Below are 23,796 nucleotides of genomic sequence, written 5' to 3'. Positions count from 1 at the left end.
TAGAGAAAAGAGTAAGGATTGTGTATCAAAAAATAAAGTAAGATAAAACAAACAAACCAGAAGCCATTTTAGAAATAATTGAAAGGTTGAATTAAAATTGCCCTAAAAAAATTTTTTTAATCACTTTATTTCCATATAACAAATGCAAAAAAACTTCCCAAACACTTTACCAATACAATTAACACAGACATGAAGTCAATTACATACTACTCAGAGCCCCATAAGGTCAATCCACTTAACGTTCCAAACATTTCCAGACATGGTTTTTCAAAGCTACCCTTGACTTTCGGGAAAAGTTGTGTGGAAGTCAACATACACTGAATGCACTGAATACACTGAAAGCACTGAGACAACATTTACTTTTTATTAAGGTGTCCAACATTAGTTCATACTTGGCAGGTCAGAGCACGATGATTTGAAGTCATGCACTGAAATACATACACAGGTTTAGCTACAGAGCTCCTGCAGCACGAAGTGAGGGCCATAAAAGGGAAAGAAAACGCCAGTCCAGGTTGTGGCATTTCTCATTTTTGTAAGGGAGATATGAGAGTTTAACACCCATACATTATCAAGTCATTAAGCTTCACGTTCCAAATGCTCTCTTGCTGAGGCTTGAGATGGGTACAAACGTAAATTACTTTTATTATACAGAAAAAACAGAATCACTTGCTAACTTACCCTCTCCCAAATGTGTTCCTGCTATAAGCTGAAGGTGCTGAATGCAGGCATTAGCAATGTCTACCACTCTATCAACCATAAAACTTCCTTCTGTATCAATAAATACTGCTTCACCTTCCACTCCTCCAAAACATTCTGGTATCTGCACATCTACTGCCAACTGCATACTGTCAAGAGAAAGTCAAATGACCAAATCATTATCATGATCATCTAAGACAATGTTTTTCAGACTCCAGATCACCACCCATTAGGTGCCACTAAATGTTTTATAAATGCAAATATACACCCCAAGGCAACAAAGGTGGGTGACTTTCCATGGCTCCAAATATATTTGAATCAATCGATGCTTGGATTAGGGGAAGGGTATGCCTATAAAACCATGATGAAAGATTATTTTGTGGTTTTTAGGCCTCTGGGAAAGGAACAACTTTCTTATTATACAAAAATATACTTTCAAACATTTGACTTTCAAATATATTCGCAGGAATTAATTATATAAAAAAGTAAAAGATTGCCTTTTTACTCTAATGACTACTTACCATGTTGCAAAAGAAATTTTTTTTTGGTGAGGAAGACTGGCTCTGACCTAACATCTGTTGCCAATCTTCCTCTTTTTTTCTGCCCCAAAGCCCCAGTACATGGTTGTATATTCTAGTCTTAAGTCATTACAGTTCTTCTATGTGGGATGCCACTGCAGCACAGCTTGATGAAAGGTGTGTAGGTCCATGCCCAGGATCCAAGAGGTAGAGGCAGAGTGTGCAAACTTAACCACTCAGCCACAGGCCAGCCCCAAAAGAAACATTTTTTTGATATCAAAATAATTTTATCAATTTATCAAGATAGAGTGCTTAAGTAACACCAATGGTTGATTTTTGTTTGATGCACGCGTACACACACTCACAATTAAGAGCACACACCTGGCTTTTTTGCTTTCCTGACTGTAGAACCACAGCACAATACTCTATTACTTACATAAACGTTAGCTAGGCCCACCCTTAAGAGGGGAACATTTTATTTTACCATAATTGTGTTTTTCCAACACCTGGTGCACCACAAATTTCTGTTGTTTTGGTCAAGGGTACTCCGCCCCCAAGAATATTATCTAGTGCTGAACAGAAGGTAATTATGAAGTTCTGGGTATGCTCCTGCTCAAGCAGTTCCAGTGCTGTGCACTTCTTGCCTGACTCAGCTGTACCAACACATCTTGGTTTATTTGTGAGACATTCTCTTCTTACAATTTGCAGAGTTTCTAAGGCTTCCTCTTTAGATATCCCAACTTCTGAAAATAAAATAAAAAAACAAACAAACCTGATTTTAGAGATTTAACACAGTCGAACAGGCTAGTAGGTTGTCCTCATTAATTTTAATTATTAGATAACAAGAGTGATGTCAAGAGAAACATAAAAATGTAACTTTTCACTATTTAATTTCTCAAGTTAATAAAGACATTTACTTATATTTTCTCAGTCTCCACATACTTAAAAGATTTTTTTATTACCTCAGAAACCTAAACCTCTAAAGCATTTCTGAGTACCTACAAGAGTATCTCAGGAGGTAGAAATAAAAATGTACTAGCACTGAGTCCTTTTACTATCCCTATTGGTCTTAAGAAGCCATAGTTATCTTGTTGTCTGAGGCATACAAATTATTTTCTCGCAGAGAATGAAAATGGCCTCTTTAATGGACTAAAACGGGATGCAACTTTAGAAGTGCATAGGCATGTATCATTCATAATAAAAATTTTTCATGGAAACGCTAGTATGAAAAATTCATGTATCACTCCAAACTATTTAATGAGAACAATTATTTGAAGCACAAATATTTTAAACAATACACTTATGCTTCCTCAACTACACAGTTTCATTCCTATCCAACAATATAGCATACTCGGCAGTGAAAGATTTAAAACAAATAGTTAACATTGGGTGTACAACATTTATTCTTGAGCGGCAAGTTGGAAACTCCTTATTTTTCATTGTTAAGGGCAATGATTTAAAATTCTGTTCTATCTTAATAGCACAGTTCTCGGCAAACTGTAGTATAATGTGCACAGTGAGACTGACCGCAGACGGCTTCATTTTGTACCTCAGGATACAGTGGTTCCCACCAACAAACAATCTAGTGTTCTGGAATGTGAGGTTTTGTTTTTTTTCAGTGAATTACATAAGAAAAGCGATGTCTTCTTTCTACTGCTTTCTCCAAGTTCTGGGGATTCTATTCCCTTTCTCACTCTTACTATCTCTAGTCCTATTGATGTGGATTAAGGCTGCCCCAGGTAGAGAAACCCAAGGTGACCTGGCCTACATGCAGATCTATGTGACCCGGTGGATTTTTATGGTATGAATTAGGGCTGCCCCAGGGAGAGAAGCCCAGCATCCTCACCTACATGCCGATCTATATGACCAGATTCGTATCTAAAATTATATGACCGCACAATAACCAGACCCCATCTGCACTGAAATCATTTAATGACTTTTTACATCATCTTTTCTTTTTCCAGTAAAATAAGTCACATACCCGTGCCTTGTAAATTTAGCCCTAACCCTCAACTCAGGGCAGCAGCTCTTCACTGCCCATGGGTCCTGTCCCCATGGCTGCAGCAGCTCTTTACTGCCCCTGGGTCCTGTCCCCATGATATTCCATATCATTCTCTAAATAAAAGAGCACTACTGCCAGACCTTGAGAGTCCAAGAAATCTTTCTTTCGATTCCTTGGCTCACCAACCCCGCATCACTATCTCGAATCCTGCATTTCTCAAATTTAATCCTCACCCCTTGGATTTTGAAACAGCGAAAACAAGGCAGCTTGTCTGGGGTCCAATCTTGGCCCCATAACTACCTAGCCCAGGCATCAGGAAATGTTATTTAACTTCCCCAAGCATCAGTTCCTCCATCTATATTGGACATAATACACGTGAGAAGGTTCTTTAGAATATAAACGAGATAATCCTCAGGGCATTCAGCAGGCACTGGCAGAGAAAGCAATTAGTAACTGTTTTCGAGACCACAGTTCTAACCATTCAAACCATGTTTACGTGGAGTCACGGAACCGTTTCACGTCGTAAACGCAGCGGCGGGCGGCAGCAGAACCTGGCGGAGACCGGCTGAAGCCTGAAGGCGGGAGGATGGAGATGGAGATGGAGATGAAGGCGGCAGAGACGGCGGCCAGTGCGCCTCGGCTTGCCGTCGGGGGTCGTTACCTTTGCTGAGCTCGGAGGGTTTCACCTCTAGGAGTTCCTCAGCAGTCTGGAAACCTGCAGACACCAGCTTCACCCGCACCCCTGGGGACAGAGGGAAACTCCCTAAATCCCGCTGCATTTCAAAGCCGGTCTCCACGCGCGCAGCCGCGCACACGCAGAGCCGCGAAAACCCGGGCAGCCAAACCCGGATCGCCCGCTCTCGGCCGCGCCGAGTGACGTCAGACGTAAGGCGGAAGGGGCGGGGTCTAAGGCCTGGCTGCATGTGGCCTTGGGCCTTGGGGCTCTGTGGAAGCGTATCAAGTTTTCACAGGTCCACAGCATTTCCATTGTGATTCTTCCAAATCGCACTTAAGGTTTACCCATCAAACGTACATCCTGACAATAAAAGGATGGATGGATGGAGACCGCAGGATGGAGAGCCAGGCCCAGTGAACCCTACACACCACATTTCCTCCCCTGCGTCCTGGACCGTTGGGTGGAAACCTCAGGGTTGTTAATAGGAGTGATATCCCCGAGTGGGAGTAACACATACACACTAGGCAGTTACGGGTTTCGGGTATGGAATGGTCTAAAAGGAAGAATCTGCGTCCTCATTAGAGGGTTCCAGTCTCTTGGCTCTTCTCGCCCCCTGTCCCCCCGCCTGCCCCCCTCGCGTTTCCCGCCCTCGCCCTCGCGAGGGATTGTGGGCCAGCCCCCCAGCGCGCAGGAAGAACTAGGCGCCCGATCGCCACCCCCACCCACGCCAGCCCGCGAGTGCAGTCTGGAGCATGGTGGTTTATGAGACCGTTAGTTCTTCACGGCCTGCCTAACTTAAGAAGTAGCTGGAAACGTAAGCAAGTAATGTCCACGTGTCGCGCTGGGCATGGGGTCCCCCGGGCCTGAGAGGAAGTGGTTGGGCTGCTCAAGAGGTCCTGCTCTGGTACAGAGTTGGGAAGGGACCGCTTCTAAAATAGAGAACTCGGAGGGAATTGAGAGGCGGTTTGGAAGGTGGTTACGAAGTGTTCCCTTGCCTAGTATGTTTTATTTACGGGAGTAATTCATTGCCTACCTTGTGCGATGATTCTTAGCCTTGGCTTTTCTTTCTTGCTTAAATCTTAAGAAAGATTTTTTAAGGGCAAATCAGAGCCTTTAAGTATATAAGATCTGAGGGAGGAAACATGTTGAGCACGCTAGCAAATACCACGCATTTCAAATGCTTACAACCATGCCGCGAGGAAGATAGGGACATGGAAGCTCAGAACACAGTTTTCTTAAAGCCAAAATTAAAACCTGGTACCCATTTTTCCACCCCGAGCTACCCCCAAATTCTGAGCTCCTCTTGGGGTGGGGGGTGGGGAATGCAAGAAGTATTTGTCCTTCATTTGGTAGGGCAAGGAAAGTCTGGTAGGACTGGTCAAAATGTGGTTTGTTTGCCACTTGGTACATTGCTTAACTTCTGGTATGATCCGCATCTGGGGGCACGTTGGGCATTGCATAAATGTTGTCCGTAGGGAAAATTCGTGCTTATCCTTATAAGGCAACCAGAGTCTTGGGTGAAGAGACGGTGTTATATTCAGCGATGGCTCTTCAGTTAGTTTGGTCGAACTGAATGGAATCGGTCGTGTTTTGAATTTTGTTTCATTGGCAGTGGAGAGTTAAGAAACTAGTCGACTCTGTAGCTATACAATTATGTGTTGGTATTGTGACCCTTGGGTTGTTTATAATTATTGTTTTCGTCATCATCTTAAGATTTCTTTAATGCAGTTTGCTCTATATTCCAACTGCAATCCAGGTTTTGAGGCCAGGTACCAAGAACTAAACAAAGCTATGGGATTTTTATGGAAGGTGCACCTTCCTATGGTGTCAGGTCTTCTCACATATTTTCTTTAGAGAGGGAAGAATTGAATGATTTAACAGGTAAACCATTTAAAACATTTTCTGTTAAACAAGCATTAATGAAGTGTAGAGTAAAATGCAAATACAAAAATAAATTTTAAGATGAACATAAGACTTTGAAGAAAGATCCAGTTTAAACTGGATCCTTCGGTAGTCTCCCAAAGCCTCCTGAGAATGTTTTTATTTTCGTTTGTAATTTGGGGTTACTTGATGAAAAAGTTTGAGAGGCACTGCTATAGGCAAATGAGCATGAGCTGTGAAGTCATACAAATTTGGGCTTATATCACATCTCTGGAAGTTACCACCTGTGAAACTTTCAGTAAGTTACTGAGTTTTCTCACCTGCAAGTAGATAATATTTCATGGGGTTGTTGGAAATATTAAATAAACAGATATAAAATATTTATCACAGAAAAGGTGTATAATAAACCTTAGTTTCTTTCTCCATTTTAAAATATTCTAATGTGTATGCAGTTGAATAAAGCCTTGTTGAACACCTAGCTCAGCAGAGTGCTAATACTGTGAAACTTTTTCTTTAATGCCTACAGTTGTAAAGGGCCAAATAAAAGTGCTTTTATATATTTTATTTTATTTGACTTGATGATTATAATATCTTGTGAACAGTTTACAGGGATCCCTATTTAAAATTAGCACATCGAAGATTGGATCACTTAGGCAAGATTAAATATTTATTAAATGCTAGTAATGTGCAGGATGACAGGGCAAACAAGACTCTGCCCTCGTGGTGTCTGTAATCACTCAGGATCATTATTGGGTATTTCTGACTTGTGTTACATTTCCTGTCCTTTCTAAGGATAGGAATGAGCTATTGCTGTCAATATCTGCAGTTAATCTAAGTGTTTAAATAAGGAGACATTTTCATGGTGACTGGGCTATTTTCTAGAGATATGGGAGAGGAGTAATATGAATATTTCTCTTATAGTTGAGGAAAAGTTTGTTTTCTTTTAGTCTAAGAACATAGAACTTTTAAAAATGGTGACCTTGCATGTTCAAGGGGATTAGGGATTAGGAGAGAGAAATGAATGCTGCTTGGACTGAGAAAAAACCCCAAATCAAAGCTTAGCTTTAGACGTGGTTATGATAAGGCTTAAGGCCTCAAACATATATATCTGGAGTAGCAATGTCAATTGCACAAGGCCTTATACATAGTAGAAGTTCAATATATATTTGTTGTCCGCAGACTTTCTTGAAACATTCTTCTCACTTGACTTCTGTGATGTCACATTCCTGATTTCCTTCCTGCCCATCTGGCTTTTGTGTCTCCCTTGCAAGCTCATGCTCCGGGCATGAAATGTTAGAGTTCTTTTGAGGCCCCTATAGCAGAGCTGACTACTCTGATTTGTTCTTTCCTCTCTTGTTCTCCCTCATTCTCTCCCTCTCTGTATTTCTCTCTGCTATCTGATTCACATTCACGGTTCAGTGACTATATGCCAGTGATTCTTAAATTTATGTTTCTAGCCCTGACCTGTTCTCTGACTTCCATATGCAAATACCTAATTGCCTCCTCGACAATAATAAAAATGATAATAAAAAAAGTTTCCAATTCAGCCTATCTTAAACCTAACTCATTATCTTCAGACCACTGCCAGCCTTGTCCTCTTCCTGCATTCCCTGCTTCCAAGAACTGAATATCCATCCTTCCATCTGCACAAACCAGAAACCTAGGAATCATCCTCAATACCTCTTCCCCTTTCACTCCCTGTGTTCAGTGTATCCACAAATCCTATCAATTTTCTCTCTAAAATATTTAGATTATGTTCATGTCTCCCTCCCTAGACCAAGCTCCCACCATTTCTCATATAGGTACTGCAAGAGCCTTTTAGTAGTCTCTGCATCTTGTCATCTCCCCTCTAGTCTGTTCTTCAGTGCTGCAGCAAGTACGTTTCAGTTCTTGTCACTCCGTATTTTGCTTTTAGGATAGAGACCAAATTTCTTAAGGTTTACAAAAAGCCTTGCATGGTCTGACTCCCGTTTACCTCTTTAGCAGCATCCTTTTCCTCCCTCCCGTTTAGTCTCTACACTTCAGCCACTCTGGCCCCTAATTCCTTGTGTGTGCCAGACTTTACCCCACAACAGAGCCTTTGCACGTGGCTATAATATTAACTCTCCCTGCTTCACCCTGTTAGCTACTGTTTATCCTTCATTGACCCCTTCTCTGACCCTGAACCTCTACCTCCAAGAAACCCCCTCAAAACTAGGTAAAGTCTCCCCTTTAAGGCTCTCATAGCACCAGATCCTTCGTGTGGTCATTTATTTAACATATGTCTCCCCAGCTAAACGGAAAGCTTCAGTAGAGTGTGGACCATGTGGGCTTTACTCACTATTGTTTTCCTAGAGCCCCTAACCCATTGTAAGGCTACAGTAAGTGCTCAGCAGATATTTGTTAAAAGAATAGATGATTAGATAATTGACCTGCTTCTCTTTCCCTATGTTTTTCTATTTTGTACTCTTAAATATGGTAGAAAATATGTACTTGTAGCAAGTATCTACTTGTAGAAAACAAATAAAATACAGAAAATATAAAGAAGAAAATAAAACTGATTCATAAACTTTTTCTTCAACTCAAAGATAATATTAACATTTTGGTTTATTTTAATCTTTCTACAAGTTCATATAATTTATTTATTTTACATACTTCTGATTAAATTATGAAGAAATTTGTGTATCTTGTTTTTCACTTAATATTTTGCCAAAAGCTTTCTCCCATGTGATTAAAAATTATTTGAAAATTAAGTTTAATGATTGCATACTATTCTGTCCTAAGGGCAATCTTTCTAATCGGTAACCTATAATTGGACAGTTGAATTATTTCCAGTTTTTTGCTGTAATGAAGTAGTGAGCTCAGTCTCTCTCTCTCTCAGAATACATTTCTGGAAGTAGAATTCCTGGATCAAAGAGTATGCACATTTTCATTTTAAGTCATATTGCCAAATATTTGCACCAATTAACACTACTAACAGTGTATGAGGGCTGGTTTTCCTACCCCCACCCCAGCACTAGCCCTTAAAGCAGTCTTTACATGTTTTTTTTTCTTTTTTTATTGAAGTATAACTGACTTTAAATGGTTATTGTCTTTTATTACTAAGAGAGGTTAAAAATCTTTTCATGTAATTTTATTGGCCAAATATATCATTGTAACTATCTCCTATCTTTTGCCCACTTTTAATTGTTAGTAGTGATAAAATGCACATAACGTAAAATGTACCATCTTAACCATTTTTAAGTGTACGTTTCAGTAGTGTTAATTATATTCACAATTCTGTGCAACCGATCTCCAGAACTTTATCTTGCAAACATGAAACTCTGTAATCGTTAAACAAGAACTCCAGATTTCCCTTTCCCCCAGCCACTGGCAACCACCATTCTACTTTCTGGTTCTATGAGTCTGACTATTCTTGATGCCTTTTATAAGTGGAGTCATATAGTATTTGCCTTTTTGTGACTGATTTATTTCACTTAGTGTAACGTCCTCAAGGTTCATCCATGTTGCAGCATGTCAGAATGTCCTCCCTTTTTAAGGCTGAATAATATTCCATTGTATGTATATACCACCTCATTGTGTTTATCTGTTCATCTGTGGATGGACGCTTGGGTTGCTTCCACCTCTTGGCTGTTGTGAGTAATGCTGCTATGAACATGGGTATACATCCTTTCCACTTTTTAACAGGGCTGCTTTTAATTTAAAATATGTATCTGTAATACGTCAATGTCTTTTTATTATCAGAAACAATAACTAATATTTATTGTGCTTACTATGGGCCAGGTATTCTGCTCAGCTTCGTCTGACATCAAAATTCACGCTCTAGGGGCTGGCCCTGTTGCAGAGTGGTTAAGTTCACGTGCTCTGTTTCAACAGCCCAGGGTTTGGCCAGTTTGAATCCTGGGCATGGACATGGCACCGCTCATCGAGCCATACTGAGGCAGCATCCCACATGCCACAACTAAAAGGACCCACTAAAAATACACAACTATGTACCAGGGGGCTTTGGGAGGAAAAGGAAAAATAAAATCCTTAAAACAAAACAAAACAAAACAAAACAAAAAACTTACGCTCTTAGTCCGTATGCTGCCTACCCTCTCTCATATGCATATTCTATCATACAGGATATTTGCCTAATTGCTATATTGTAAATATCTTCCCACTTTGTCATGTGTATTTATTTATTTATTTTTTTGAGGAAGATTATCCCTAAGCTAACATCTACAGCCAATCCTCCTCTTTTTGCTGAGGAAGACTGGCCCTGAGCTCACATCTGTGCCCATCTTCCTCTGCTTTATATGTGGGATGCCTGCCACAGCATGGCTTGCCAAGCAGTGCCTCGTCCACCCTGGGAACCAAACTGGCAACCCTGGGCCGCTGAAGCAGAATGTGCAAACTTAACCACTGCGCCACTGGGCCAGCCCCATCATGTTAATTTAAACTTTATAAAGTTTTCCACTTTATTGAGGTTTTGTGTATGCAAATCCAGTCAAAGTTTGTATTTAATTCTGTCTTTGGTAACATGCTTAGAAAGTCTTTTTTTTTTTCAAAATTATAAACATAATCATCTGTATTTTTTCTACATATGGCTTACAATTTAATTTTGCTATTTTAATCTATCTGATTTTTTAAATGTAAAATAGGAGGAAGGAAGCAATTTTTTCTTTCTTTCCAGTGGTGAGCCAATTTTCTAAGCACTCTTTTTGGGGTAATCAATTTTTCCCCACCTATTTGGAATGCTACCTTTATCATATACTTTGATGTACTTAGGTCCTATATTCCTGGTATAAAACCTAGTTTATTGGGTTAGTTAGTTATTTAGTTAGTTATTGTGTATGTTCTCTTAATCAGTTCATAAGGACTTTATAGATTTAGTTGAGTTTGCATTTTTGTTTATGAATGAGATTAATCTGTGAGAGTATTATGTCTTCTTTGTCTGCTTTTGGCAACAGAGTTTTGCAACCTTTGTAACATGGCCTAAGAAGTTTCTGGGGCCGGCCCGGTGGTTCAGTGGTTAAGTTAGCATGTTCCGCTTTGGCAGCCCGGGGTTCGCCGGTTGGGATCCCCGGTGCAGACATGACTGCTTGGCAAGCCATGCTGTGGTAGGCGTCCCACATATAAAGTAGAGGAAGATGGGCACAGATGTTAGTTCAGGCCTAATCTTTCTCTAAAAAAAAAAAAAAAGGCAGCAGAAGCAGCAGCTTCTGCACTTTTTATGTGCTAACTTCTGTTAGTATTTAACATACATAAGAAACATACAGTTCCTTATATTTTTCTAATGAAAGAAGTGTTGTGGCTCTCCTAAAAAGTTATTAGGGTCTGCAGGGCTTCTGTGAGGATTATAGCACTAATGTTTTCTTTAACCTCCTTGAGCTACAAGAGGGTGAAGGACGATTACCTTTTTGCCCTAAGGCAGACCGTCTTGGACAAATTTTTTGATAACTAAGCCAATAACAATGAAGTTCTTGTGAATATTGAAATTAGCCTTGTGAAGACTATGGCTTCTTTAAGGGCTCTGTGTTATTTGTTTAAGAAAGCACTGCTAGTCACGAATCTTCTGAAAATGGCCTTTTGAATTTGAATCCTTTGATGGTAACAATAGTCTAGTTCGTAGATATCACCTTTTTCCCTTATGTGAGTGGTTCCCAACCAGATTTCAAGTTATCTTAACTTTTATTTCACAAAACAAAATGTAGATATTTCGTTTAGAGATTATAAATACATATATGTATGTTTATTTGTATCTGTGTGTGTATATATATATATGTATATATACACAAACTACATAATACTTCTTTAGAGGGAGAAAGTCTATATATATCAAACTGGTAGACTGACAAAAGGTCAGACTTCAGGAATAGTTGCACCTCTCTGTTAGAGTCCCTTCCTCCCTCTGCCCCTGTATTTTTTTCTCTATCTTAGACACCTCCATGTTCTTAGTTATTGCTTGTTAATCTTTAATAAGATTTTTTTTTAACAGCATTATTTCTCCTGTTTTAAAGATACAAGACTCTGGCTAATTTATTTTGGGACAGGAGAGAACACCAGAAGAGTCATTCTGCAAGACAGAAAGACTTGAGAAATAGGGTAGTTCTAGTTTGATCTTGGAGAGACCACTGAGGAACAGTTAAACTTGGAAACTCCAATTCTAATGTACGGTGAAGAAGGAAGGAGAGGATTGAGAAGACTGATAATATTTATTATGTGCATGTGGAATATGTGAGTTATTAACTATTGCCTGAGACAGGATTTGCTCTGATGAGGAGTCTAATAGGAGTCTAGCAGGGATCAGGAGTCTTTCAGGATGGATTCTGCAGTAGTCTTATTCTGGATTTCTGAGACACCCATGAAAAAGCAAATGGATGATCCTGTGGATGCAGTATTGAGCACGGGAGGGTTTAAGGATAAATGGAAACACAGCTTATTCTTGCTTGGGAGAGGAGACACTCTGATCCCGGAGGTAGTTTCTGGTGAAGGCCGTCATCACACTCCTCCTGTGCGGACCCCTGGGACTTCTCCAAATGTGTGTGTGTGCAGAGGGCGTACTGTGTGAGCTTTCCCCTAGTTGTCTCGGTTCAAAATTAGAATTAGCTTTTGTGCAACTGATCTTTCACGTAAGGGTGATCATTTGCTGCATATTTGAAAGAGAGCATATTTTGTGCTTGTGCTCAAAGGTTTGAACCGACAGTCTATTTTTAGCAATACATGGACTGGATTTTCAAGTGTAGTTTTGCCAAATTTCATCTTTTCAGACTTGCTCTTTCGGTTACGTGGATAGCAGCTTGCTGAAATGTGCCAGACATCACAGTGACGTCATTTAGCTCCAAGCTCTTGAAGGAAGGAACTAATTTATGTATTTTTAGAGCGTCTTTACCTTTAGTTTTGTTTGAACAGCACTGCTGTAACTATGCTAGGAAAAGGACGTGCTAAAACAGATCCGCGAAGAAAAGGGGTGTGGAATATGTAGATAAGCGCAGTGACTGCTGGTCGTGCTCACACTAGGCATATATTTCCTAAGGTTTTGGCAATATCGAGGTATACAAAATATGCTGCATGGTATTTATAGTTTGGAGACTCTTTATTCTTGAAGTATGAGGGTCGGTAGAATGCATGAGAAAAGTGATCCTATCTTTAGAGTGATTTGAATCTGAGGGTGAGGTGCCAGGCGATGCCAGCAACTCATACTTACCTGGCAGGGGAGATACCATGATCACGAAGGTGGTTTTCCCAGGGCGAGGCTTATCCATTGCACTCCGGATGTGCTGACCCCTGCGATTTCCCCAAATGTGGGAAACTCGACTGCATAATTTGTGGTAGTGGGGGACTGCGTTCGCGCTTTCCCCTGGTTTAGCATGTGTAAATGAAAGATACTTTCTGTTGCTTTTTGTCTTACAGTCTACTGCTCTTGTTCTGTAGCAGTATCTGGTAACTTTAAGGAAGTAGGTGAAATGCTTATGCTGTTCTGCAAGTCAGAAGCTTTGAAGTTCAGGGCTGCTTTTTTTTTTTTTTTCTAGGGAGCCATCTTTTTAACTTTTCTAGGCTTAAAGAGGCTGCTACTCAGTATGCATTTTCTTGCTTGAGGTTTTGTTACTCCACTTTCAAAGTCTGGTGAGTTAGCATTTTGTTTCTGTTGACGTCTCTTCTGTCCTTAGACCTCTTCTTTTGGTCTTCCTGCTTCCTTAATTATAAAGGACTGTGATTATACTAGGCCTATCTGGATAATTTGAGATGCTCACCCTATTTCAAATCCTTAGTCACATCTGCAAAATCTCTTTTGCCACAAAGCAAGGTAACATAGTCACAGGTTCAAGAATTAGGACATGGACATTTTTGGTGAGCTATTATTCAGCCTACTACATCCATAAAAACCGCAGATAGATTTGTCAGGAACTATAGAATGACGTCACTTTTTCAGGTGTTTGGAGTATGTAAGTAAGTGCAGTGTCTGCTGATCTTGTTCACATTGTACATACAGTATGATTATTGCAAATGTTCCAGTATCCAAAACGCTATTATCTGGCATTTACAGTTTGGAGAAGTCTTTATTTCGTTAAGTGACGATCTAGAGCTTGCATGAAGAGTGACAGTATGCGTTGAGTGTTTGGAATATAAGGGAATGTGAGAAACTGGACTGCATAGTTTGTGGTAGTGGGGGAGTGCGTTTGCGCTTCCTGTTGTTTCATCCTATTTTAAACCATAGTACGTATATCTTGACATACGTTACTGCTTGTGTGGTCGTTCACCAAGTACCAAGTTGTGTAGCAGAATGCAGTGTACTTCTCTATCGATGCTAGAGGGCTGTTTTTGTACATAATTGTTACCAAAGTTTGAACCAAAGAAGAGGTATCTGGGGAAGATTGAGCAAAGGGATGCACCCAGGGCAGAGGATAAAAGGGGGTAAAGAATTTAAGAGACTGTCTTCAGTTTGCTGAGTGTGAAAGATTATTTCCCAAAAGGCTGGGAGTTTATAATTTACTTTCCTGAACTGAGTAGTTAAGATTTCAGAGGGATTTTTCACTCCTTTTCAGGTGTGTCTCATGAACTGTATTGTTAGATTTCCCTGAAAATGGGAAACTAGACTGCAGTATAATCTGTGCTAGGGACAGTCTTCTTTTGTGTTCTCTCCTAGACCTTGCTTTTTGTTTTTGTTTTTTTCCCAATATAATTTTATTTTTATTAAAGTAACATTATGCACGTGTGGTTTTAAAAACATCATACAGGGGCTGGCCCTGGGGCACAGCAGTTAAGTTCATGCGCTCCGCTTTGGCGGCCCGGAGTTTTGCCAGTTCAGATCCAGGGTGCGGACATGACACTGCTCATCAGGCCATGCTGGGGCGGCATCCCACATGCCACAACTAAAAGGATCCACAACTAAAAGTACACAACTATGCACTGGGGGACTTTGGGGAGAAAAAGGAAAAATAAAATCTTTAAAAAAAAAAGCAAAAAACAAAAAAATATCATATAGAAGCGCTCAACCCGAAAAATACTCCCCTGATCCACCTTTTCTCACCCTGCTGCATTCCCTCTCCCCAGGAGTACTACTTTTAAAACTCTATTAGTTGTTTCTTCGTAGTTACCTCAATAAATATTATGTTTGTGCTGGTATTTATACTAAGGATTTAGCTGATATTCTCCACCATGGTGTCTTCCCTCTTCTATCCTTTTTATTTTTGAGGAAGATTAACCCTGAGCTAACATCTGCTGCCAATCCTCCTCTTTTTGCTGAGGAAGACTGGCCCTGAGCTAACATCCATGCCCATCTTCCTCTACTTTATATGTGGGACGCCTACCACAGCATGGCTTGTCAAGCGGTGCCATGTCCGCACCAGAGATCCGAACGACGAACCCTGGGCCGCCGAAGCGAAACATGCAGACTTAACCACTGCGCCACCGGACCAGCCCCTTCTATCCTTTTATTATATTTATGCAACAATTTCTAATTATTCAGTCTGTTCCCTTGGTAACTTTAAGTCATGCACCTTTATTATTTGTTGACTCCTTGTTTGGAAAAATGGAGATAGTAGCAAGGCTTTGGGGTTTTAAAAGAAAATGTTATGATTTTACTCCTTCCACTTATAAAAAGAATTAATTTATTGATGTTATAGATTATGTAGAGCAGGGAGAAATGTGAGTGGCAGGAAAATGTGAAGTATTTACCACTTGTAAATGGTATTGATTTTTTTCGTTTGTTTTGGTTTTGGTTTTTTTGAGGAAGATTAGCCCTGCACTAACTGCTGCCAATGCTCCTCTTTTTGCTGAGGAAGACTGGCCCTGAGCTAACATCCGTGCCCATCTTCCTCTACTTTATATGTGGGACGCCTACCATAGCATGGCTTTTGCCAAGCAGCGCCATGTCCGCACCCGGGATCTGAACAGGCGAATCATGGGCCACTGAGAAGCAGAACGTGCAAACTTAACGGCTGCACCACCGGGCTGGCCCTGGTTGTTTTCTTCTTCTTAATTAGTGCTCTTGCTCCATGTATCCAAAATGCACTTCATCATCTTTCCTCCCATGGCTGGGTAATTTGTGGGCCTGATGTAAAATGGAAATGAGAGCTCCCTATTAAAAATTATCAAGAATTTCACAATGTTGATAGCAGAGTATTAAACCAGATGTGGAGCCCTTCTAAGTGTAGTGCCCTGACCTTGACCCATCTTTTTGGCCACATTTACGGGCTTCCACAGGGCTCTTTCTCCCCCTTTCTCTTGGTTAATCTCCTAACTGATAGCTCTTTGTTTCCTTTCTCTCTCAAACTGTCCTTAGTACCGTGGGCAGATTAATTTTTCTATAACCTCTAATTTTCCTGCTCAGAATCCTTCAAAAGACTCCGTTGTGTAACAACCAAAGCCTAAGCTGGGAAATCTAGCATTCAGAGTTCCTTACTATCACACCTTAACGTTCCTTTCAAGCCTGTTCTCCACGAACAGGTACCTCTCACCTCCCAGCTCTAGGAACAACATGTGCTGTATTTAGGTAGGACAGATTCCTCATGGCCTGCCTTGCCCATCTTTGCATAACCAGATCCTACCCCCCTTTTATTTCATTCCTGAACATTTATTTTAATAACACATAAATAGGTTTCTTGATAAATAGCACACGTAAATAACCCTCCCTTAACCTCCTACCCCATCTGTTTATCTGGTATTTCTTTGCAGATCTTTTACTCTCCCTTCGTAAATACTGTCATATTACATCTCCCCACTCAGAACTTGTCTCAAATGTCATCCCTTCCAGGGAGCCTGCCCCAATTCCCTCTGAAAAAGTAATCTCTTATTTCTGTAGAGCAGCCAGGATTGGGAAGGAGCCATCCTTGGCTGAAGCCCCCTGCTTCAAGGAACCATTACAGGCTAGTGGCTGGGAATTCTGACTTGAGATGAGAGGTAAGGAGGAAAGTCAGGGAAAATTTCACAGTTTTTTCACTTTAATTTGCCTTATCTTCCTCCTAGCCTCTGGGTTCTTTGGAGTCAGGATTGAGTCTTATACATCCTACCACCCATATAGCCCCAACAGTGGGAATGTGGCAAATGTTTGTTGAATGATTGAAAGCAAGAAAGAGAGAGAGAGATAGGCAGGTCAGTCTAAGTGTTTGAGGATGCATTCATCAAGTGGAATTGGGCTGGAATCCACAAATACAGTGTGACACTGAAATTTACTTAACCTTTCCGTGCCTCAGTTTCCACATCTGTAAAGATGGAGATAACAATAGTACCTACCTCATAGGGGAGTTATGAAAATTAAATTGGTTATCATTTGTAAAAGGCTTAGAACAGTGCCTGCCATATAGTACGTATTACATGTGTTACTACTATTATTATCATTGTTATTGTTTTTGTTATTATTACAGTTACCTGTGATTCACACTCAGAAGCTATGCATCTGATTTCAACACTTATGAAAGAAAAGTCTATAGTTTCTAGCAGGCCGCAAAACAGAATCTGAGTTATCACATGCTAATAGGCTCCTCACAGGCCGCGTTTTCTTTTCCAAAGCCAGAGGAAAGGCAGTTTCCGGGCATAGCGCAAGACATCATCGTGGAGGTGTGTGATATGTAGATGAAGAATTCTGGTGCAGGGGCCGGCCAGAGGCCGAGTGGTTAAGTTTACGCGCTCCACTTCAGGTGGCCCAGGGTTTCCCCGGTTTGGATCCTGGGTGCAGACATGGCACCGCTCATCAGGCCATGCTGAGGCAACGTCCCACATGCCACAACTAGAAGGACCCACAACTAAAATATACAGCTATGTACCAGGGGGCTTTGGGGAGAAAAGGGAAAAATAGAATCTTTAAGAAAAGAATTCTGGGGGCCGGCCCAGTGGCGCAGCGGTTAAGTTCACACGTTCCACTTCTCAGCAACCCCGGGTTTGCTGTTTCCGGATCCCGGGTGCGGACATGGCACCGCTTGGCACGCCATACTGCGGTAGGCATCCCACATATAAAGTAGAGGAAGATGGGCACGGATGTTAGCTCAGGGCCAGGCTTCCTCAGCAGAAAGAGGAGGACTGGCAGTAGTTAGCTGAGGGCTAATCTTCCTCAAAAAGGAAAAAAAAAGTTTAAAAAGAATTCTGGTGCAAACTGGGACAGGTCGCTTCTCCCACCCTTGTGTCTTTCAACATGTGGTTTGGGGAACTTTCAGACTACCAGTCCTCTCAAGAGTTCAGGATGTTTGATTTAATTTTATGCCACGTTATGGAACTTTTAGGTGAAAGTTTACATTAGAAGCCTACCTAAATGGTGGTATGTACCCTGGGCTATGAAGGCCACGGGCCTTAAAATCTCATACTTGTCACAGGGGAGATATTGTGATCATGAAGATGATTTTTCTCAGGGCAAAGCTTATTTATTGTATTCTGGATATCCTGATCCCTGTGATTTCCCTAAATGTGGGAAGCTGGACTGCATGATTTGGTAGTGGGAGACTGCCTTCTGCTCTGCCCTGACTTTTGTGTTTCGACTAAAAGTTTGGGAAGGTCTTAAGGTTTGTTGAAGGGTAGGCGGTGACCTGGTTTCCCAGGCTGATGTTAAGTTCCGGCCACAGGGATGCTCTGAACTCTCAACTGTATTTTTACTCTGTTTTTCTCAAGCCTGGACCACCTAATTTGTAGCGATAGAATAAATGCTATCCTTATCGCTGTTTCTCCTGATTTTATCTCTGGTGAAAAGAAGGATTAAGGTTTATTTCTGGCTGGTTTGTTGTTCTCTAGGTCATTTGGAAATCTGGACTCTTGAGGGCGTTGAAATAACTAGGATTGGGGCCGGCCCGGTGGCACAGCGGTTAAGTGCGCATGTTCTGCTTCAGCGGGGTTTGCCGGTTCGGATCCCGGGTGTGGACATGGCACTGCTTGGCACACCATGCTGTGGTAGGCGTCCCATGTATAAAGTAGAGGAAGATGGGCATGGATGTTAGTTCAGGGCCAGCCTTCCTCAGCAAAAAGAGGAGGATTGGCAGCAGTTAGCTCAGGGCTAATCTTCCTCAAAAAAAGAAAAGAAATAACCAGGATATATTACCCTCTTAAACAGCTATTTTTCTCTTCACTGCAGCCAATTTGGGACGTTTGAACCTGTTTTAGGAGGCTACAGTCTTCTGTTAATCCTTTCTACTTCAGACAGTTAAGTTGAACAAATTTGGCTCTCCTTTATTATTGGATGCTACACCTGGATTGTGTCAGGGTGTTTCTAAAGGCCTCTTAGCAGTGTCTTGGAGAACTTAGTGGTGGCAAGTGGACTGTATCTGCAGGCGACTATTCCTCCTTTTTGTGCTGCTGATTGTGTTTCAGTTTCATGGTATGGTATGTTCTGGTCCTTCCTAATTCCCAAATCTACTATTCTGAGGATTTTCAGTGACTTCCACACTCGTGCTCACCTGTCTTGGAGAAGCAGTTCCTGCTGCTGCTTCCTAAAAATAATCTTTGTCTATCTATACTTCCAGTCTCTCCTGACCCTCAGCAATCTGACCAGGTTTACAGTGTCTCAAGGGGCCTGGCATATACTTGGCTTATAAATTTAAATACTCACCTGATGATTAACAATAGTCACCTGAGGGCCTGGCTTGGTGGCGCAGCAGTTAAGTTTGCACACTCCACTTCAGCAGCCTGGGGGTTCACCAGTTCGGATCCCGGGTGTGGACCTACACACTGCTTATCAAACCATGCTGTGGCAGGCACCCCACGTATAAAGTAGAAGAAGATGGGCATGGATGTTAGCTCAGGGCCAGTCTTCCTCAGCGAAAAAAAAGAGGAGGATTGGCGGCAGATGTTAGCTCAGGGCTAATCTTCCTCAAAAAAAATAGTCACCTGAGTACTATTTCTGGGACTTTGTTTAAAACTCAATGATGAGAGAGACAAAGTGCAGATATTTTGCAACATGCTTTTTAAGTTTATATCAAAGTAACACGTACACTTCATTTAAAAAGTTACATAATTTTTTTAGGCTACAAGCCGAGTTCTTTGCCCACCTCTTCCCATTTCCAGGTCCTCTTCAGATGGAGACACTTTCCACTCTAAAACAACGAAAATTTGATTTGTCTGACATTTACAAACCTCCGTGTTTATAAATGAATATGTATTATATTATCCTTTGATTCGTTCATTTTTGACGTTGTCTATTTTCGATAAATGGTAAATGAGGATTTAGCTCTCTTGCACCACCGTCTCTTCTCTCTTTTTCTAATATAGTTTAAAAACCATTTGGTTAAATCAAATTCAACGTTTATTTGAACATTCAGTGTTTATATTCAGACATTATTCACAGCAGAGCATGGTCACTGAATGTCATTAACTTTCCTTTAGTTTTGTTTTTCCTTTGGTTAGTTTTATTTTCCCTCTGTTTAGTTTTACCTTTTTTCACTTGGTTATTTTTCTTTCATGCATTCCTAATTCTTCCCACATCTTCCAATAGCCTCCTGTTTTCTACAAGGTTAGTCTTGTCAGGTGATCTTATTAGTTTAAATGGTTTTTGTTTTCCTGAAGATACTCTTTCTGGAGACATATCTACTTCTGTTTTTCTTCTGTCTACACCCATTGCTTTTTCAGCTTACTGTGTGAGTGTGATAGTTTAAATGAGTATCAGATTCTAAGGTTGGAGTTAAGTTTTCCTTCACAACTTCAAAGGCATTGCTTTGTTGACTTCCAGCCTCCAGAGGCTATTGAGAAGTCTTTCTGATTCCTGATCCTTTTTATGTGACATGTGACAGATGTTTCATTCTCAGAAAAGTTGAAGAATCATCTCTTTATTTTCATTGTTCTGTAGGTTCCTAACGATGTGCCTTAGTGCTTCTTATACCCCTTCATTGTATGGGGTGCTTGGGGAGGGCCCTTTCAACCAGAAAACCTTCCATGGTGGGAAATTCTCTTGTATTATTTCATTGATGATTCCTTCTTCTTAGTTTTTAGTTTTTCTATAACTCTCCATATTTGGATATTAGAACTCCTACAATAGTTCTCTAATGAAAAAAAAAAATTCTGTTTTCCATCTGTCTTTTTTGCTCAACCCATGTATTCAGTTTTTTCTCTCTACAATTATATCACTAAGACCTCTTTTTTTGTTCTTGGTTTCTGTTTTGTATAGCTTCTTGTAGTACTTGTTTTTCAGATGCAAGGTCTTCTCTTATCTCTCTGAGGATTTTAATGATAGTTTTTGTTTTCTTTTTTTAGTTTTCTTCCCTTCGCATAGTCATTTTCCTCCAAATTGTCTTTTTTTTTTTTCCTTTTTCTCCCCAAAGCCCCCGGTACATAACTGTATATTCTTTGTTGTGGGTCCTTCTAGTTGTGGCATGTGGGACGCTGCCTCAGCGTGGTCTGATGAGCAGTGTCCTGTCCGCGCCCAAGATTTGAACCAACGAAACACTGGGCCGCCTGCAGCGGAGCGCGCGAACTTAACTGCTCGGCCACGGGGCCAGCCCCCCTCCAAATTGTCTTTTGGTTAGTTGATTTAGCTACTGTCTTTCATGTTAGAGGCTTTGTCAGGTGTCTGGTCATCCTTGGTGGTTCAGTAGTCCTTGATTGTCTTCCTTGTATTAACAAGCAGGGAGATGATTGGAAGCCCTGAGGGCCGAGGTGAAGTGACCCCCTTTCTGCTTGCCTGCGGATTCATATGCCTCAGTCTTTGTAGAGGAAGCCCATGTCAACATCTTTGGGACTTTCTTCAGGGTCTTCACATTCCTCAGAGGAAACTTCCAGTATCCTGGAAGGTTAGGGCTTGTTTGCCAGTGTTCTGGAAACCAAATGGAGGCTAGAGGGAGGAGGTCTCAGTGCTGAGTTCAGCCTTTGGAATGCGTATGTATGTCCTCTTTTCAGTAAATGTTTATGCTTTCGTCTGCACTTAGGGTCTTCTCCAGAGCGTCTCAGTTGTACCCTCCTCCAGTCTTTCTCACCACTCTAGATAGTGCCAGGGTGAGTAGTTCCCCAGCAGTGCGGGGAGACAGGGGTTTGGACATCTCTTCTGAAATAGCTTTCCATCAACCTGGTTTCTTAGTATTCCCCTCATTTCACCTGGTTCTAGAGGTTCTGGTACTGTTAAATCTGGGGTTTTTTGAGGATTTTGCAGTGTCTGTTGGGTTACTTTTTAGTTTTCCCCAGAACTAGTTTAAAATTTTAGTATCCCAGGTCTAGTTGAGTCATTTATCATTTATAACTGTCAAAATTATGTTGTTGCTGTCCCCTCTGTCCTCTCCATTCTTGGGAATTGTTGCCTTTTTAGAAATTGCTTTACTACAGTTTTTGTGAGGTTTTGGGAGAGAGTGAAATTTATAGGTTTTCAATACACCATCTCTACACAGAACCGAGAATTATTTACAGTAGTGAAAAATTGAATCAACCTAAATGTCCAGCAATAGGGGGATGATTATATGAATTATGGGCCATCCTTAAAATGGACTATCATGCAGAAATTTAAAATTATGCTTCCGGGGCTGGCCCTGTGCCTGAGTGGTTAAGTTCGCATGCTCTGCTGCAGGTGACCCAGGGTTTCATCGGTTCGAATCCTGGGCGAGGACATGGCACCGCTCGTGGAGCCACGCTGAGGCGGCGTCCCACATGCCACAACTAGAAGGACCCACAACTAAGAATATACAACTATGTACCTGGGGGCTTTGGGGAGAAAAAGGAAAAAAATAAAATCTTAAAAAAAATAAAATAACATAAAATTATGTTTCCTATGTTTTTAATGAGAGAGAATAAAGTTAATTGATAAAATAATATATGCAGTAAGTATATGTTGTATTATCTCAACTATTTTATTATTTATTTTTTTATTGCCATAACATTGGATTATAACATTATATAGCTTTAGATGTACATCGTAATATATTTCGAATTCTGTGTTGATTACATCACGTTCACCACCCGAAAACTATAGTCCGTCACCTCACATGTAAGCTTAATCACCCCTTCTCCCCCTACCCCTTCCGCTATGGTCACCACCAATCCAGTCTCCATTGCTGTGTGTTTGTTTGTCGTTGTTATTATCTTCTACTTCTGAGTGAAATCATACGGTATTTGACTTTCTCCCTCTGACTTATATCTCAACTATTTTAAAAGAAATAAGGAAAACCCTACTCTAGAGGACCACAGCCTAGTGGGTGAGGTAACTCTGAATGCCAGACAGAGAGACGGCGAGACAGCAATATCGGCACTGTCTAGGCTGCTCTCAAGGTCACCCACGGGTGTTACTGTGTCCTAAAACTGACTCACAGAAACCAGACCAACTTCTGATACAACTCCCTAGTGATTTTACCAGGGTATTACTGCTATCTTAGTAGTTCCGATAGTTACTTTTCACCTTGGAGTCAATCTTCTTGGCTCCACAGACTAGCAGTGATAAAGAAATGACTCCAGGGGGCTGACCGGGTGACCCAGTGGTTAAGTTCGCGCACTCCACTTTGGGGTCCAGGGTTTCGTCAGTTCGGATCCTGGGCATGGACATGGCACCCCTCATCAAGCCATGTGGAGGTGGCATCCCACATGCCACAACTAGAAGGACCCACAACTAAAAATACACAACTATGTACCAGGAGGCTTTGGGGAGAAAAAACTTTTAAAAATTAAAAGAAAAAAAAAAAGAAGTGACTCCAGGCTCCAGAGATTGAGGCAGGTGTTGGCCCATGTCTAATATAAAAAGCTTCACAAAAAGAATAGAGAGGCTAGGGTATGTGGAGACTTTTTCTCTGAGTCATGGTGGAATGAGCTTGTGTTATTGGGAATACATGTTTAACTTTGCTACAGTATGGAAACCTCGTTCTGTATGCTTTTTTTATTCCCCCTTTTTCAAACAACTATATCAGAACCCAAGACTAATCCATTCAAAATGTCATTTCAGAAGGCAATGCATGAATATTAGTCCTACAGCCATTGGTCAGATCAGGTTAAGAAAATCTTTTTGGAAGTGCCTCCTAGGTTTGATACCCAGTTCATTCACCTCAGCCAGCATGCTTGAGGTACTTACTGTGTACAAAGCTTCATGGTGGATGAGGGGAATGCAGATACTAGTGGACATAGTCCTTGTCACAATCAGGAGTCTATTTGGGGAGGGGGGTGGGGGACACATTATA

At 41.1% G+C, this 23,796-nt stretch overlaps 2 protein-coding genes and 2 non-coding genes across 12 annotated transcripts in view; 3 read left to right on the top strand and 1 right to left on the bottom strand.

The window, feature by feature from the left end:
- The window catches only part of RAD51C (RAD51 paralog C), a 30,999-nt gene extending 26,904 nt beyond the window's left edge, over positions 1–4,095 (bottom strand). Inside the window, exons 1-3 of the mRNA XM_001500643.7 lie at positions 3,878–4,095; positions 1,699–1,957; positions 679–845 (exon numbers count right to left, since the gene is read on the bottom strand). Coding sequence (XP_001500693.6) covers positions 679–845; positions 1,699–1,957; positions 3,878–3,995 — 544 coding nt within the window. The 5' untranslated portion in view covers positions 3,996–4,095. The remainder of the gene's footprint in view (positions 1–678; positions 846–1,698; positions 1,958–3,877) is intronic.
- Positions 4,096–4,549: 454 nt separating this feature from the next.
- TEX14 (testis expressed 14, intercellular bridge forming factor) overlaps positions 4,550–23,796 on the top strand; it is a 159,712-nt gene continuing 140,465 nt past the window's right edge. For 6 of the 9 annotated variants that reach the window (XR_011423251.1, XM_070227475.1, XM_023652900.2 and 3 more), the window contains exon 1: positions 4,552–4,706. The gene's annotated coding sequence lies outside the window, so the exon portion shown is untranslated. Of the gene's footprint in view, positions 4,707–23,796 lie in introns of all 9 variants that reach the window. The other 3 variants (XM_070227477.1, XM_070227476.1, XM_023652898.2) reach the window with 2 other exon arrangements.
- On the top strand, positions 12,934–13,097 carry LOC138916364 (U1 spliceosomal RNA). The gene has a single exon (XR_011423569.1). It is a non-coding gene; the product is annotated as a U1 spliceosomal RNA (small nuclear RNA).
- Positions 18,030–18,189, top strand: LOC138916366 (U1 spliceosomal RNA). The gene has a single exon (XR_011423571.1). It is a non-coding gene; the product is annotated as a U1 spliceosomal RNA (small nuclear RNA).

Source organism: Equus caballus, chromosome 11 (assembly GCF_041296265.1).
Source record: "Equus caballus isolate H_3958 breed thoroughbred chromosome 11, TB-T2T, whole genome shotgun sequence".
Lineage (NCBI taxonomy): Eukaryota > Metazoa > Chordata > Mammalia > Perissodactyla > Equidae > Equus > Equus caballus.
Note: the sequence above shows the minus strand (reverse complement) of the source record. Positions and strands in the feature narration are given on the sequence as shown.